This window comes from Lupinus angustifolius, chromosome LG06, assembly GCF_001865875.1.
Source record: "Lupinus angustifolius cultivar Tanjil chromosome LG06, LupAngTanjil_v1.0, whole genome shotgun sequence".
Lineage (NCBI taxonomy): Eukaryota > Viridiplantae > Streptophyta > Magnoliopsida > Fabales > Fabaceae > Lupinus > Lupinus angustifolius.
Window position 1 is genome coordinate 11,353,752 of NC_032014.1, and position 13,174 is coordinate 11,366,925.

Below are 13,174 nucleotides of genomic sequence, written 5' to 3' on the forward strand. Positions count from 1 at the left end.
GAGTTATTCTCCAACATATAAATCTCATGTCTTTATTATCTTACCCTAAACTCTTCATTGCTTTTATTTATTACTAATTATGAGAATTTAAATTTGGTTGAGTTAACATTTCAAATTGTTTTATATTGTTTGTTATGGAGAACTACTTTTAAAATGTAATTTTTGAAAACAAGTTAATAAACCCAATTCAAACCACTTCTTACATTTGCATATTGGTACTTCAGAAATACCATTAATAAAAACATATTACAAAAAGCTAACAATTTAAATCCAAAAAAAGATAGTACATGTCACATGGCAAGAAAAGTATGCATTTAAAACAATTCAAGAGATCTGATTGACAACCTAAAGCATATAACTAAAACTCATTTAGGGATTGCAAAAAATATCCGTCCCATTAGTATCCGTAACAAATACCGTAAAAATAACTTATAGGTAAAAGCGGGTATCCGCATATTTATAAATATATTTTTTAAACAAATAATTTATATATATTACATTTTTATTATTATTTTATAATTCTATATTATCTATTTTTGTATTATTTTATAATGAATTTTAGTGATTGAAATATATGATAATTTAACATTTATATATAGTTTATTATTCATGTAATAATTATTTTGTATGTATTGATTATTATAAAATATATAAATATACATTGAAACTTAAAAGCATGTTGGGTACCTGCAAATACCCGCTACCTATGCAGGTACCCATAAATAGTGCAAGTATAGGTACCGGAAAGCATTAGTTGTGTCAGTTCCATCCCGTTGCCATCCCTAAACTCATTCCACAAACACATGGGCTCTAATTTCTAAGACAGAACTGTCATTATGAGCTTCACGTCTTGCACTAGGGATGGCAACGGGCGCGAGCGGACGTGGGTAGTGTTTTCTCGTGCCCAAGCCCACAATATTTGTGGGTACCCATGCGGGTAGTGGATGTTTGCGGGTACCCAACGAATTTTTAATTTTAATTATATATTTATATAATTTGTAATAATTAATATGTAAAATAATTATTACATGAATAATATGATATTTATATGATAAATTTATGATCATAGTCAAATATGTATCATTTATTATGAAATAATAATAAAGTATATGATATATAATCTTAAAATAATAAGAAATATATATAAAAATTTAACTAAAAACTAAATATATAAATTTGCGGGTACCCACAGAGCGGGTATCACAAAACCCGCTCCCTCCTATAAGCTATTATTGTGGGTACCCGTTGCGGGTATTTCCATTGGCACCCACTGGTCGGGGTTTTTTGCCGTCCCTACTTGCACACCCATAAACCTCTTAAAATGGGTGGGCTTAGTCAAGAAGGCCAACCAAAACCCGAATATTCATAAGGCTTGAGTACTATATTAAGTATATTTTATTGAATCCGGACTATATCAAAACCGAGTTTGGGTTAGGCTTACCCAAGCACCCCGAGCTAACCGTTTTTTCTTTTCCTCCTCTTTTTTGGACATTTGGAGTGATAATAAATTGTAGGTGAAGATTATTCTACAACATAATGGTACTATAAACTAGTATAAAAATAGATAATAAATATTAGTTTTATGAACTTTGAACAAAAAGATAGAGTAATATTTATAATATAAATATTTATAAATTCCAATAATGTTATAAAGTGAAAAATGACATAATTCATCATATTTTGCAAAACATCTTTTTAAGCACGAGAACAAAATGGTTTGTCCAATTAAATGAGAAGAAACATTATACCATATAGACTCAACTTTTTATTTTTGAATTGTGTATTTAATTAGATTTAATTTTTACAACAAAAATATAATAAAAATTATTAACTTTTACAACAAAACTAAAATACAATATAATTGTTTACTACAAAGAACTCTACACAACCAAATTCAACTCATATCCGTTCATAATGAACATACGAAGGATCTTCTATAGAAAGTAAAAAATGATGATCATATATTATGATAATGATTATACTTTGACAGATAGAAATTCTTCTAAACTCATGTCTATACTACCATTACTATAAATTAACGTGATATTATTTTTGATAATGCCGAAAGGTTTATATACTAAAATGAAGTCACAAATTATATCATGTTAAAAAATTAGAGCACAACGTGAATAAAAGATTTAACAAATAATTTATATTAAAATCATATAATTGGATTTTACATCACATCTTCAGTTAAATATAAGGTATTAAATATTTGAGTTTGGTTGAATTAGACTTGACAAATGTGTTAAAAAGTTGCACATTAATATCGAATGATATATATTTTAAAAATAGATTAAATATATTAAATTTTAAATAACTATTTTTTAGTACTATGAGTTGGTCTACAGCCACAACCATTAACTCGCTTAATGTGGGTTTAGACTACAATTTGATATACATAAATTATACCATAATTTTTTTTTAGCCATTTTCAATTTAGCCTTGAGCTGTCCAAGTAGCTTGTTTCGATTGCTCTACACACCCAACACAATCTAGATTTTTATAATTGAATAGGACTTAATAATTGTGTTAAGAAAAGTTACACAATAATATCAAGTGATATATATATTCTTTTAAAATATATTAAATAGGTTAAAACTTAAATAATAATTTTTGATATTACATAGGATGACCCATCATAATCCACTTAGTACAAGTTTAGGTTGCAATTTAATATACACAAGTTATACCAGGAATTTAGTTCAGTGCAATTTAACCTGAACCTGTACTGGTAACCATTTTGACAAATCTGCACACCCAACACTATCTAGATTAATTTTTAACGATATTCATTACATTTCAAATTTAACTTTAAAATATATTAATTTAAATCATTGAAAATGATGAATCATTAAAATCGTTGTATCATATTTATTCACTTGAGTCTCCAACAAAGTGCACTTTAGAGAAGCCCAACTATAACATTTTAACCCTATCAGGTGTCTTAGAAGTATCTCACCAAAAAATTGCTAAAGCAAGTTTTTTAACATATGAGAAAAAACCTGAATACGAATCAATTCATTGATACTAACTGGGTTCTTTTTTTCTTGTCAGGATATTCACCGCCCTTTAGACGAAAAATTATCCCTCTTTAGAGTAATGCAGCTATCTCCTTCAAAACACAAATTGTTGCACATCATGTTCTAACTATAACTAAAACAACATGAAATGATATACTTTTTGGGACAACAGATATGCTCTCTGACAATGAGAGTATATTTGCTCTCCCACAAATAGGGGAGTAATGACATTCTATTAACAGGGTAAAAGATGAATAGATCTAATCATGTCAACCTTCCGATTCATTACTTCAATTCCTTGTGCTATCATAAAATAAAATCAATCCATCATGGAGATGATTGCTTCCCAATTGTTATGGGGAAATTCTTGAAAATATAAAGTTTTCCTATGAAATATAATATAGCTCAACTGGATGAGAGAACATCTTTGACTCTAATTAATTCATAAGGAATAGCTAAGACAAATGTATAATGTGATATACAACCATGCAGATACACAAAGATAGTATGTTTGAAACAATTTGCAACCCCAAAACCATTGTTTTGGCAAAAAGCTACAAAAGATCAGCATTTACGCAAACGATGGTTAACAGCATAAATGATAGGGCATACTTAGTTATCAATGCTATAACTAGTTTTGGATCTCATTGATGTCATATGGGATGAGATTATAGAAAATGTATAGGTTCTTACCTTACCCCATAGCGTACAGCCTCATACGTCAAGGACCCGAAAAAGGAAATCTGAACTTAACCCATGGTCTGCTAAAACTCCAACTGAAAGACAGTATACAACTAATGAACCACATGTTAAGCAGCATCCACTTATAGCACTGTTATCAAACCTATACAACTAAAAAACGGAAGGGTTAAATGACTTAAATCAAAGAAAGGAAATAATCAGCATATAATTGATGAGCCTTAAAGCCAAAGGAATGGCAAGAAGATAACCTACTCTATTAATAGAAACACAGGTAAAATAAAGATCATAGCATTGCAAAATCTTGACAAAATAAATTAAATGTGAATGAGCATTATCCAAAAATAGTCTATCTAGTAATAACTCATCTACATGAATGTTGATGTCAAACGACATAAAGCATCCCATTATCACGTGAGGGCTGAAAAGGGAAAAGGAATCAGAATGTCCAAATTTAAAGCAGAAGTACCACAACAGACAATTCTCGGATAACAAATAACTCAATATCTGTGTGAAAGACCCACAACAGGTGGATATACACGTGAAACAGAGCAAATGTCCTTAGTCTCAGCAGTACCTATCTACCTGATAGTGACAAACTTGTTGGTTCCATGTCTAGCCCAATGAGTCCTCAGATTAATTGGGTTTGCAAAATTATAACCTTCAGCTGCCAGTTTCTCTAAAACCTTTTTAAAAGCGCCTTGGCTCATCTTCCGCCCAGCTATCCTTGCACCACGCCTTTTTACGCTCATTGGCAAAGGATATATTGACACATTTGTGGTACAACAAGCTGATTGCCAACCTCCACAGCCCCAGCGATAACATTGCTGAGGAGTACCAGTGCATGAACAAACAGGAATGGGAAGGCCAGAAATATCCATGTCAATTCCATTTATGACAAGCTCCATAGTCTTCTTAACTGGATTCGCACGTTGCACTGAAGCATTGCTGTTATCCTTTGGCTTCCTAGGTTTCTTGGTCTTTGGAGTCGTTAAATCACCCCTACTTTGCCTTTTCTTTGATTGGCCACCTTTTTTAACAACTGAGTCTTCAATGCTATCCACCTTCTCATCTCTTGAAGTATCAGGTAGCTGTACAGTTCGCAAGGAAGTAGGTGCTGATGTTTCTGGAAGAATAGCATAATTAGGAGCGACAGAGGGCATATTAAAAAACATATCCCTCTGGCTTATCCAACCATCCCTGGCATAGTTCATCAGCATTGGTGCCTCTGAAACAATGCAATCTCTTTGATGCATGATTCCATTCGCACCAATAAACATAGATGGCTCACGACCAGGCAAAAATGGTTTCATGTCACGATCATTCGCACCAACAAACATAGATGGATCACGACCAGACAAAAATGGTTTTGAGTCACGATCATTCACACCAATAAAAAAAGATGGATCACGGCCAGATAAATATGGTTTTGAGTCATGATCATTTCCACCAACAAGCATAGATGGATCACGGCCAGGCAAAAATGGTTTCGTTCCCCGATCTGTCATGCCAGGCATGAGCTGCAGACCAAGATGCCCACCTTTGAAGGGTTCATAATAACCCCAATTGGACATGTTCAGAACATCATCATCCATGAGAACTACATAACATGAAACAAGAGGTCATGTAGTTTCAAATTTTGCCATTTTCTGTCATTTAAATCTTAACCATCATTACAAGGAAACACATTCAAGAAGAAGTAAAAATACATCAACTGAATCAGACACAAATATATTAAACCAAGTCTAATAACCACAAAATAATTATAGATTGATGAGTCAAATAGATCTACACAACCAGATGAAACAGTAAACAACATGCAATTTGATTGAGAAAATGTGATAAAATAAACAATAAATATCAAAATTTCAGATATTATCAAATCAGGCTCAAACAAATCTAGATTTACCATTTCTGAGCTACAAAAAAAATTGAACTTTCTCGAACAAATCACGAAAAACCAGAAAACCTGCAATCTGAGTGTCATTGTGGTTCCTACATTTTATTGGGAACCAAACAGAACATACACAAAAGGGTAACATGGCGTGTAACCGTAGATCCCAAAATACCAATTAGGGTTTGAAAAAATTTGAGAACTTTAATGTGAGATCTAGCTTATAATGGTATTAATTAAAAAAAATACAATTAACAAATATTTATATAAATGCATATGAGAAAGGTTCAACGGTATCAGAAGGACCCCCATCTATTCAAATTTTTAAAAGGGTGAGAGAGAGAAAAAAGAGAGAAAGAGATAAAGGAGAGAGAGAGAGAGAGGATGAGATAGGAGAGAGAAAACTTACTTGGTGGGTGGATACGGCTCTTTAGGGTTTGGGTCTTTTGGAGAGAGAAAGATGAGAGAGACAGAAATCAGAAAAAGAGAGAGAAAGAAAGGGAAAGAGAGAGGAGAGAGAGGAGAGAGAGAAATGAGGTAGCAATATAAAGTAAATGTGAGATTACACTCAAACATAATATTTAGAAAAAAATGATTTATTTAGTAGCAAAGAATAATTTATATATTGTTATTGCATTATTTATTATTAATATTTAATTATTATTTACTTAACAAAAATGTAATATATGTAAATCATAAATAATGTAATAAGAGTGTATAAATCTAAATAATATATGGATATTACACTCAAATATAATATTAATGTATGAGCATATTTTAATATAAATATTTGGATCATTCGAAATAATACATTGTACAAAATTCATAGGATATTACCTTTTCGATTTTGGAAGTTGTGGGCTCATAAATAGAAAGACGTTCAAAAAACGGAATGTGGCCCACAAATAGAATATTGGAATGTACCAGTGCCACCATATTGGTTTAGTCATGGGATGTTTAGGGTGAGTCAACCGATTCAATTTTTGTGTGTTTCTTACTAGTAAATTAGATGCTGATTACATTCATACTCCTTACATTTACCTTTACCTTGGCTTCGGTTAGACGCACCTTTCCAACTAACATATAAAAACTGTAATATCTATCTTTTTAGTTTAAAAATTTACACACATTCAATATATTATTTATTATCAATTTATATTATTTTTTGAAGAGTTAATAATGATTAAACATAAATAGTGGATGATGAAATGACAATGTATAAACTTATACATTTGTTAATTCATATATCATTTATATATACTATATATAAAGTCAAAACATCTTATAACTACCTAAATATGGTATAATTTTCTTTTGCATATCTTACCCTTCTAATTAACTATTATTATAATGTTTTCTCACATAATAAAAGAAATATTAATGGAAGTTAGAGTAAGTTACATATACAAAAAATATCAAATCACCAATGCAATTTTTAATGTTCACAATTCATTATCATATATTTCTATTTCATAAATTATAATATTCTATATACTCAATAAAATAGTAATATAATTCTTTAAAATGAAATATATAAAAATTAAATATTTAATACTAGAAAATAAGAATGTGAGTCGACAGGTACGAAGTAGCTGTCGACACGCTAGTAAATATAAATCAAGTAGTTTGTATAAGTATAAAAAATAAGTATTATGAATAATATTTGAATTTTACTTTTAGAGTTGATACTTATTTCAATCTCTTGTGTTTTTTGACGTTACGTTTTGGTCCCTCAAATTTTGAAAAACCCAAAATAATCCTCAAAATTTCAAATGTGGTTCAATTAGTCATTTTTATGGTCAAATTAGTCCCTACCAAGTGTTATAAAACATGCTAAAAACGACTAATTTGACTCATATTTGAAGTTTTTTGTGATCATTTTGAGTTTTTCAATTTTTGAGAGACAAAACTAATAAGGTCAAAAAATATGAAGAAGTCTATTTGCTCTATTCTTTAAGTGGTGTTTAGATATTTTGAAACTTTAGACTAAATAAATATTATAGGGGTGACAAAATTATCCATAATCTAAAATTCATCCAAATTAAATCTATCGAAATCCATCTGTTAGAACTAATGAATTTAAATGGATATAGTCCAATGGATAGTGTTGATAATGGATGGATTCAAATTCATTCATTATATCCAGTGGATATCCATGGTATATCAATTTGTATGGATACCCAATCCATCCAACAAAATAAAAACAAATTTTTTTTTGTTTAATTCAATATTAATATAAAAAGTCTAACAACACAATGTCACACACATTACAAAAGTTGAAAATTGCAATTGTGATTTTAAAAAGTGCTTATAAAAAAGTATAAATGATTTTGCCATTAGTGTTTTACCCTAACATCTTAGGGTAGAAAATATTTTCTTAGAACCACACACCTTAATGCACAATATAAATATATCATTTTGGTTATTGACTAATGTGATAATATAATAAGAAAATGAAATATTTCAAGAAGATGAACTATTACATACAATTTGTGGAAGTCTCAATTATGTTGCACAGAGATTTTTGCCAATAAGAGCTCTTATCAAAAAACTTTACAAATTCACCATTTTAAAAGTGTTTATCAAAAAAACATTTGTTGAAAGTTTTGTTAAAAATATATTTTTTAAAAACTGTTTTTTTAAAAAATAAAAAAATCACTTTTTAAAAATGTTTTTTTAGATTGTTATTTAAAAATGGTTTATTAAATAATAATTTTTAAAAGAATTTTTTTCTTCAAATAATGCTTTATTAAAAATGTTTTTTCAAATTAAAAAATTGGTTGGATATCCATCTATCCAATCCATTAAAATGAATATATGGATGGATTGGAATCCATTGAATATAGATGAATTACATAATTTAAAAATGTGATGTAATGGATTTATATGGATTGATGGATAGTTTTCCATCCATCCATTAGAATCCAAATCCATCTAAACTCATCCAATTGTCATCCCTAGAATATTTGAGGTTCCTATAGTGTAACTAATTGATTCTCTACTTCACCCATTTAAACTAGAAAAAAAATATTTATAATGTTGTGTATGAGCTGCAATTCTCACTGCCTTAGTTATAATAAAAAGCAAAATAATATGTTATGGACCATACCATAATTGATGTTCGGCTTGAGTTTCATAACATTGGTCCAAAGACTAGAAATTGATATTGTGCTAGATATCTTATGATGGGTCTATTATGTGAATGTCTTGTTTTATATATTACATAACTTGTTTGTTTAAATAGGTACAACAACTCATGAATGGTTGCATTGGTTGTTTCTTTGTTTTTATTCAAATACGTCCTGAGTTGAACCTAGTGATGGCAAATTTTCATAAATTTTGTGCCTCGTTTGACTAAAATATAAGTATTATTTATGAATTGTGATTGAGTTAAACAATTCATTGTTGGTTGGCTTTGGATGGGAATGTCCAGTGATTGGGTTCATATTAATTATGATAATTTTATTTGGTGAACAATGAGATTGATTAGTAGTTTAGTTTGTTGGTTGAGGCATTTTGCTTTCTAAAATTTTGATTGAGGAAAATTTTCATTGCAAGGAGACACCCTTATCAAGGTTATTACTTAATTTCCAAAAGATACTTTTATATATTAGATATAAATAATTTTGGATTGTTAAATCAAACTCGAGTATAGGGTATCTTTTGGACTAAATATGATGGTAAATATGTTATAATGTGATGGTAAATATGTTATAATTATAATATTGTATATGTGAATGATAAATCAGTGCAAAGAAGAGTTTATTATTTGACATGCATTATGATTAATGTTTGGCCATTAAAAACTAGAGTACCTACCATAAGTGATTGATATGAAATATCAAGGCAATCGTATGTTTGCATTTCATGCAAATGGTGATCGACCCAAATGAAGATAACTATTTGACCCAAATTAAAAACATACTTGTAGCAATAAATATGTGATAATTATATGACTTTCCATGTGAATAGTAAGTCTGTCCAAAAAGTGTCCTATTGTTTGACATGATTGATTATCAATATTTGATTACTACATTGAGTGTCACATTTACAAGTTATATTTTGTCCAAAGACTGAATATTAATGTTGTGCTAGGTAACTCGTGATATGCCCCACGATCATTTGAATTTAAGGGTTAAAGTTGACTCTGAGTTTAATTGCAAGAATGATTGCAATTTTTTTTTCTTTGTTGTATTGAATTCTCTATTCTTTTATTAGTGCTATAAATGTTTCTACTCAAATTAACAGCATCCCATTGTTGAATGAGACAAACTTTATGGTTTAGAAGGAAGCCGTAGAAATTATTCTCGGCTGTATAGATTTAGATCTGATACTTCAGATAGAGAAATCCATTTCTACTCCGTAAATCCTTGATGTGGATAAAATTGAGAAATGAGAATGCTCAAACTGAATGTGCCTAATGTTCACGAAACCCTCAATTCTAGAAGCGTTTCAGGGCTCTATTTCTGACGGTCAAAGTGTAAGAAAGTTCCTTGATGAAATAGAACAATACTGTGCCAAAAATGTAAAGGCGGGGACGAGTGACCTTTTGGCTAAGCTCATCTCCATGAATTATAAAGGTAAAGGGAACATAAATGAGTATATTATAGAGATGTCTAATCTCACATCAAAACTCAAGTCACTTAAGTTAGAGCCTGATGATGACTTGCTCGTGCACTTGGTTTTGATCTTGCTTCTTACACACTTTGGGATATTGCAAGTGAGCTATAACTCTTAGAATGACAAATTGTCCCTCAATGCGCTTATATCTCACTGTGTGCAAGAGGAAGATAGGTTGTAGAGAGATAAGACTGAAAGTGCTCATTTGGTTATGACCTCTCAGAATAAGAAAACAAAGAACAATAAGGATGTTGTGAAAGAGCTATTTGTGCTTTTCCTCAGAGAATGTGAAATTGCTCCATAATACACTATGACAGACAAACCTAGCATGAATGATGTTGTTGAGTGACGACACCAAATTCTTAAGGATATGGTGAGAATTATGAATAGTCATTTTTCCTTACTAGAGTCTTTTTGGGGAAGCTTTAAAGACCATAATTTAAATCCTTAATAGGGTGCCAAGTAAAACAATTAACAAAACCTCGTATGAGATTTGGACTAGTAAAAGACCAAGTTTAAAACACTTGCACTTTTAGGGTTGTCCAGTTGAGGCACGACCTTATAGGCCACATGAAATAAAACTGGACTCAAGAATAGTTAGTTGTTATTTTGTTGGCTATGCTGAACGCTCTCGGGGCTATAAATTTAATGATCCCACTTCACGTCTTTTCTTTGAGAGGGAAATGCAAGATTTCTTGAGGAAGTTGATTTTGGGAAGAAAGATAACATAAGGAATGTTGTCTTTGAGGAAGAACCTGTCATTAATGGTGAACACATTCTTGTGCCTATTACCATTCAAGGAACAACTTCGATAATAGAAGATAATATTCAGAATACTATTCCTGATAATATTCAGAACAAGACAACAATGAGGTTCTCCCTCAAGTACATATAGAACAAATTCAACAACCTTAAGAAGTAGACGTGCCATTAAGGAGATCCACTAGAGAGAGGAGAAGTGCAACTTCTGATGATTATATTGTATTTATTCAAGAACATGAGGAAGGCATCAAGTTAACAGAGGATAAGATGAAGGATTGATGTCATGTAAAATTCTATCTCTCAAAAGTGGATTGATGTCATGAAGGATGAGATGAATTCTATGCATGAAATGACGTTTGGGATCTTGTCGAATTACCTGAAGGTGCAAAACCTATTGGTTGCAAATAAACATTTAAAACCAAGAGGAATTCGAAGGCTGATATTGATAGATATATAGCTCGTCTAGTTGCTAAAGGCTACACTCTGAAAGAAGGTATTGATTATAAAGAAACCTTCTCTCCGGTTTCTTCGAAGGATTCTTTTAGAATAATATAAGCACTATTAGCTCATTTTGATTTAGAGCTACATCAGATGGATGTTAAGACTACATTTGGAAATGGTGACATTAAAGAAATGATCTATATGATGCAACCAGGAAATTTTGTGACAATTGGCTCAAAGTCTATGTTATGAAAATTAAAGAAATCCGTCTATGGCCTTAAATAAGCTTCTCGTCAATGGAATCACAAGTTTCATCAACTTATTACCTCGTATGGTTTTGAGGCCAATAAAGTTGATGATTGTGTGTACCACATGTTCAGTGGGAGTAAATTTACATTCCTCATATTATATGTCGATGATATACTGCTTGCTAGTAGTGATATGAGACTATTGCATGACACCAAGAGACTTCTAACGAAGAATTTCAAAATGAAAGATCACGGGAAAGCTTCTTTTGTGTTAGGTGTTCAGAAACTAAGAGATTGCTCTCAAGGTATCCTAATATTGCTATAGAAAGCTATATTGATAAAGTCCTAGGTAGATTTGGCATGAAAGACAGTAAACGAGGGGATACCCCTATAGCTAAGAGAGACAAGTTTAGTCTCGAATGATGCCCCAAAAATGTCCTTGAATGATACGAGACGTAAAAGATTCCTTATGCATGTGTAGTAGGAAGTCTAATGTATGCTCAAGTTTGCACATATCCCAATATAACGTTTGTCGTGAGAGTTTTGAGAAGTTATTTGAGTAATCCTGGAATGCATCACTAGAAGGCAATCAAACATGTTGTACATTACTTGAAGTAAACAAAAGAGTACATGATCACTTATCGGAGGTATGAGAGTTTAGAGATCATTGGGTACTTTGACTCCACTTTTGCTGGATGTCAAGATAACATATACCCCACCTCTGTATATGTTTTTTATATTGGCTCGAGGTGCTATCTCTTGGAAGACTACTAAATAGACGCTCACAACTCCTTCAACCATGGATGCAAAGTTCATGGCTTGTTTTAAAACATCAGATCATGGCATATGGTTGCGAAATTTTTTCATTGGATTATGCATGGTCGATGGTATTGAAAGACCATTGAGAATTTATTGTGACAACAAGTCCGTGATTATTTACCCCTACAATAATAGGAGTTCTGCACAGTCAAAATTTATTGACATCAAGTTTATGGTTGTTAAAGAAAGTGTTCAAAATGGGCAAATTTCCATAGGACATATAGGGACAAATTTTATGCTAGCTGATCCACTGACTAAGGGTTTGGTACCTAAAGTCTTTCATGAGCATGTTGCTCATATAGGTGTTGTTCCTTAAGATACCTTAGTTAATTGGGAGTATATATGTTTTATGATTTACTTTGGATGTTATATATAGTTTTATGCATAATAAAGTTGATGATTTATTATTCTATTTTGAACTTGTGTATCGTAACTATTTTGTTGCAATTAAAGACTTTGGATTGATGTCACTAAAGAATAAAGAAATGCCAGTTGGAAATTTACATGTTTGAGATCATATTGCATAAATTTTTTATGTTACTCATCAATATTTGTTCTATGCCATTAAGAATATTAATATGGTGATCATCATGGTCGAGTCACGATGGAATGTGATGAAGGTCACAGTGGTTCCATAATTGATATATGAGATGGACTAGATGATATTA

The 13,174-nt window shown here is 31.0% G+C and overlaps 1 protein-coding gene across 6 annotated transcripts; it reads right to left on the bottom strand.

Annotated features, from left to right (window-relative positions):
- LOC109349833 (protein BASIC PENTACYSTEINE2-like) lies at nucleotides 4,001-12,772 on the bottom strand. 6 transcript variants are annotated; one of them, XM_019590837.1, is made up of 3 exons: nucleotides 12,762-12,772; nucleotides 7,597-7,602; nucleotides 4,001-5,322 (listed from the first exon to the last, which is right to left on the bottom strand). In XM_019590837.1, the coding sequence occupies exon 3, from the start codon at nucleotides 5,315-5,317 to the stop codon at nucleotides 4,304-4,306; it is 1,014 nt and encodes a 337-aa protein (XP_019446382.1). In that variant the 5' UTR covers nucleotides 5,318-5,322; nucleotides 7,597-7,602; nucleotides 12,762-12,772; the 3' UTR covers nucleotides 4,001-4,303. The 6 variants fall into 6 exon arrangements, with proteins under 6 accessions (XP_019446382.1, XP_019446380.1, XP_019446385.1 ...); XM_019590835.1 differs by lacking the exons at nucleotides 7,597-7,602; nucleotides 12,762-12,772 and adding an exon at nucleotides 6,026-6,160; XM_019590840.1 differs by lacking the exons at nucleotides 7,597-7,602; nucleotides 12,762-12,772 and adding an exon at nucleotides 6,026-6,158 and having other exon boundaries at nucleotides 4,001-5,371.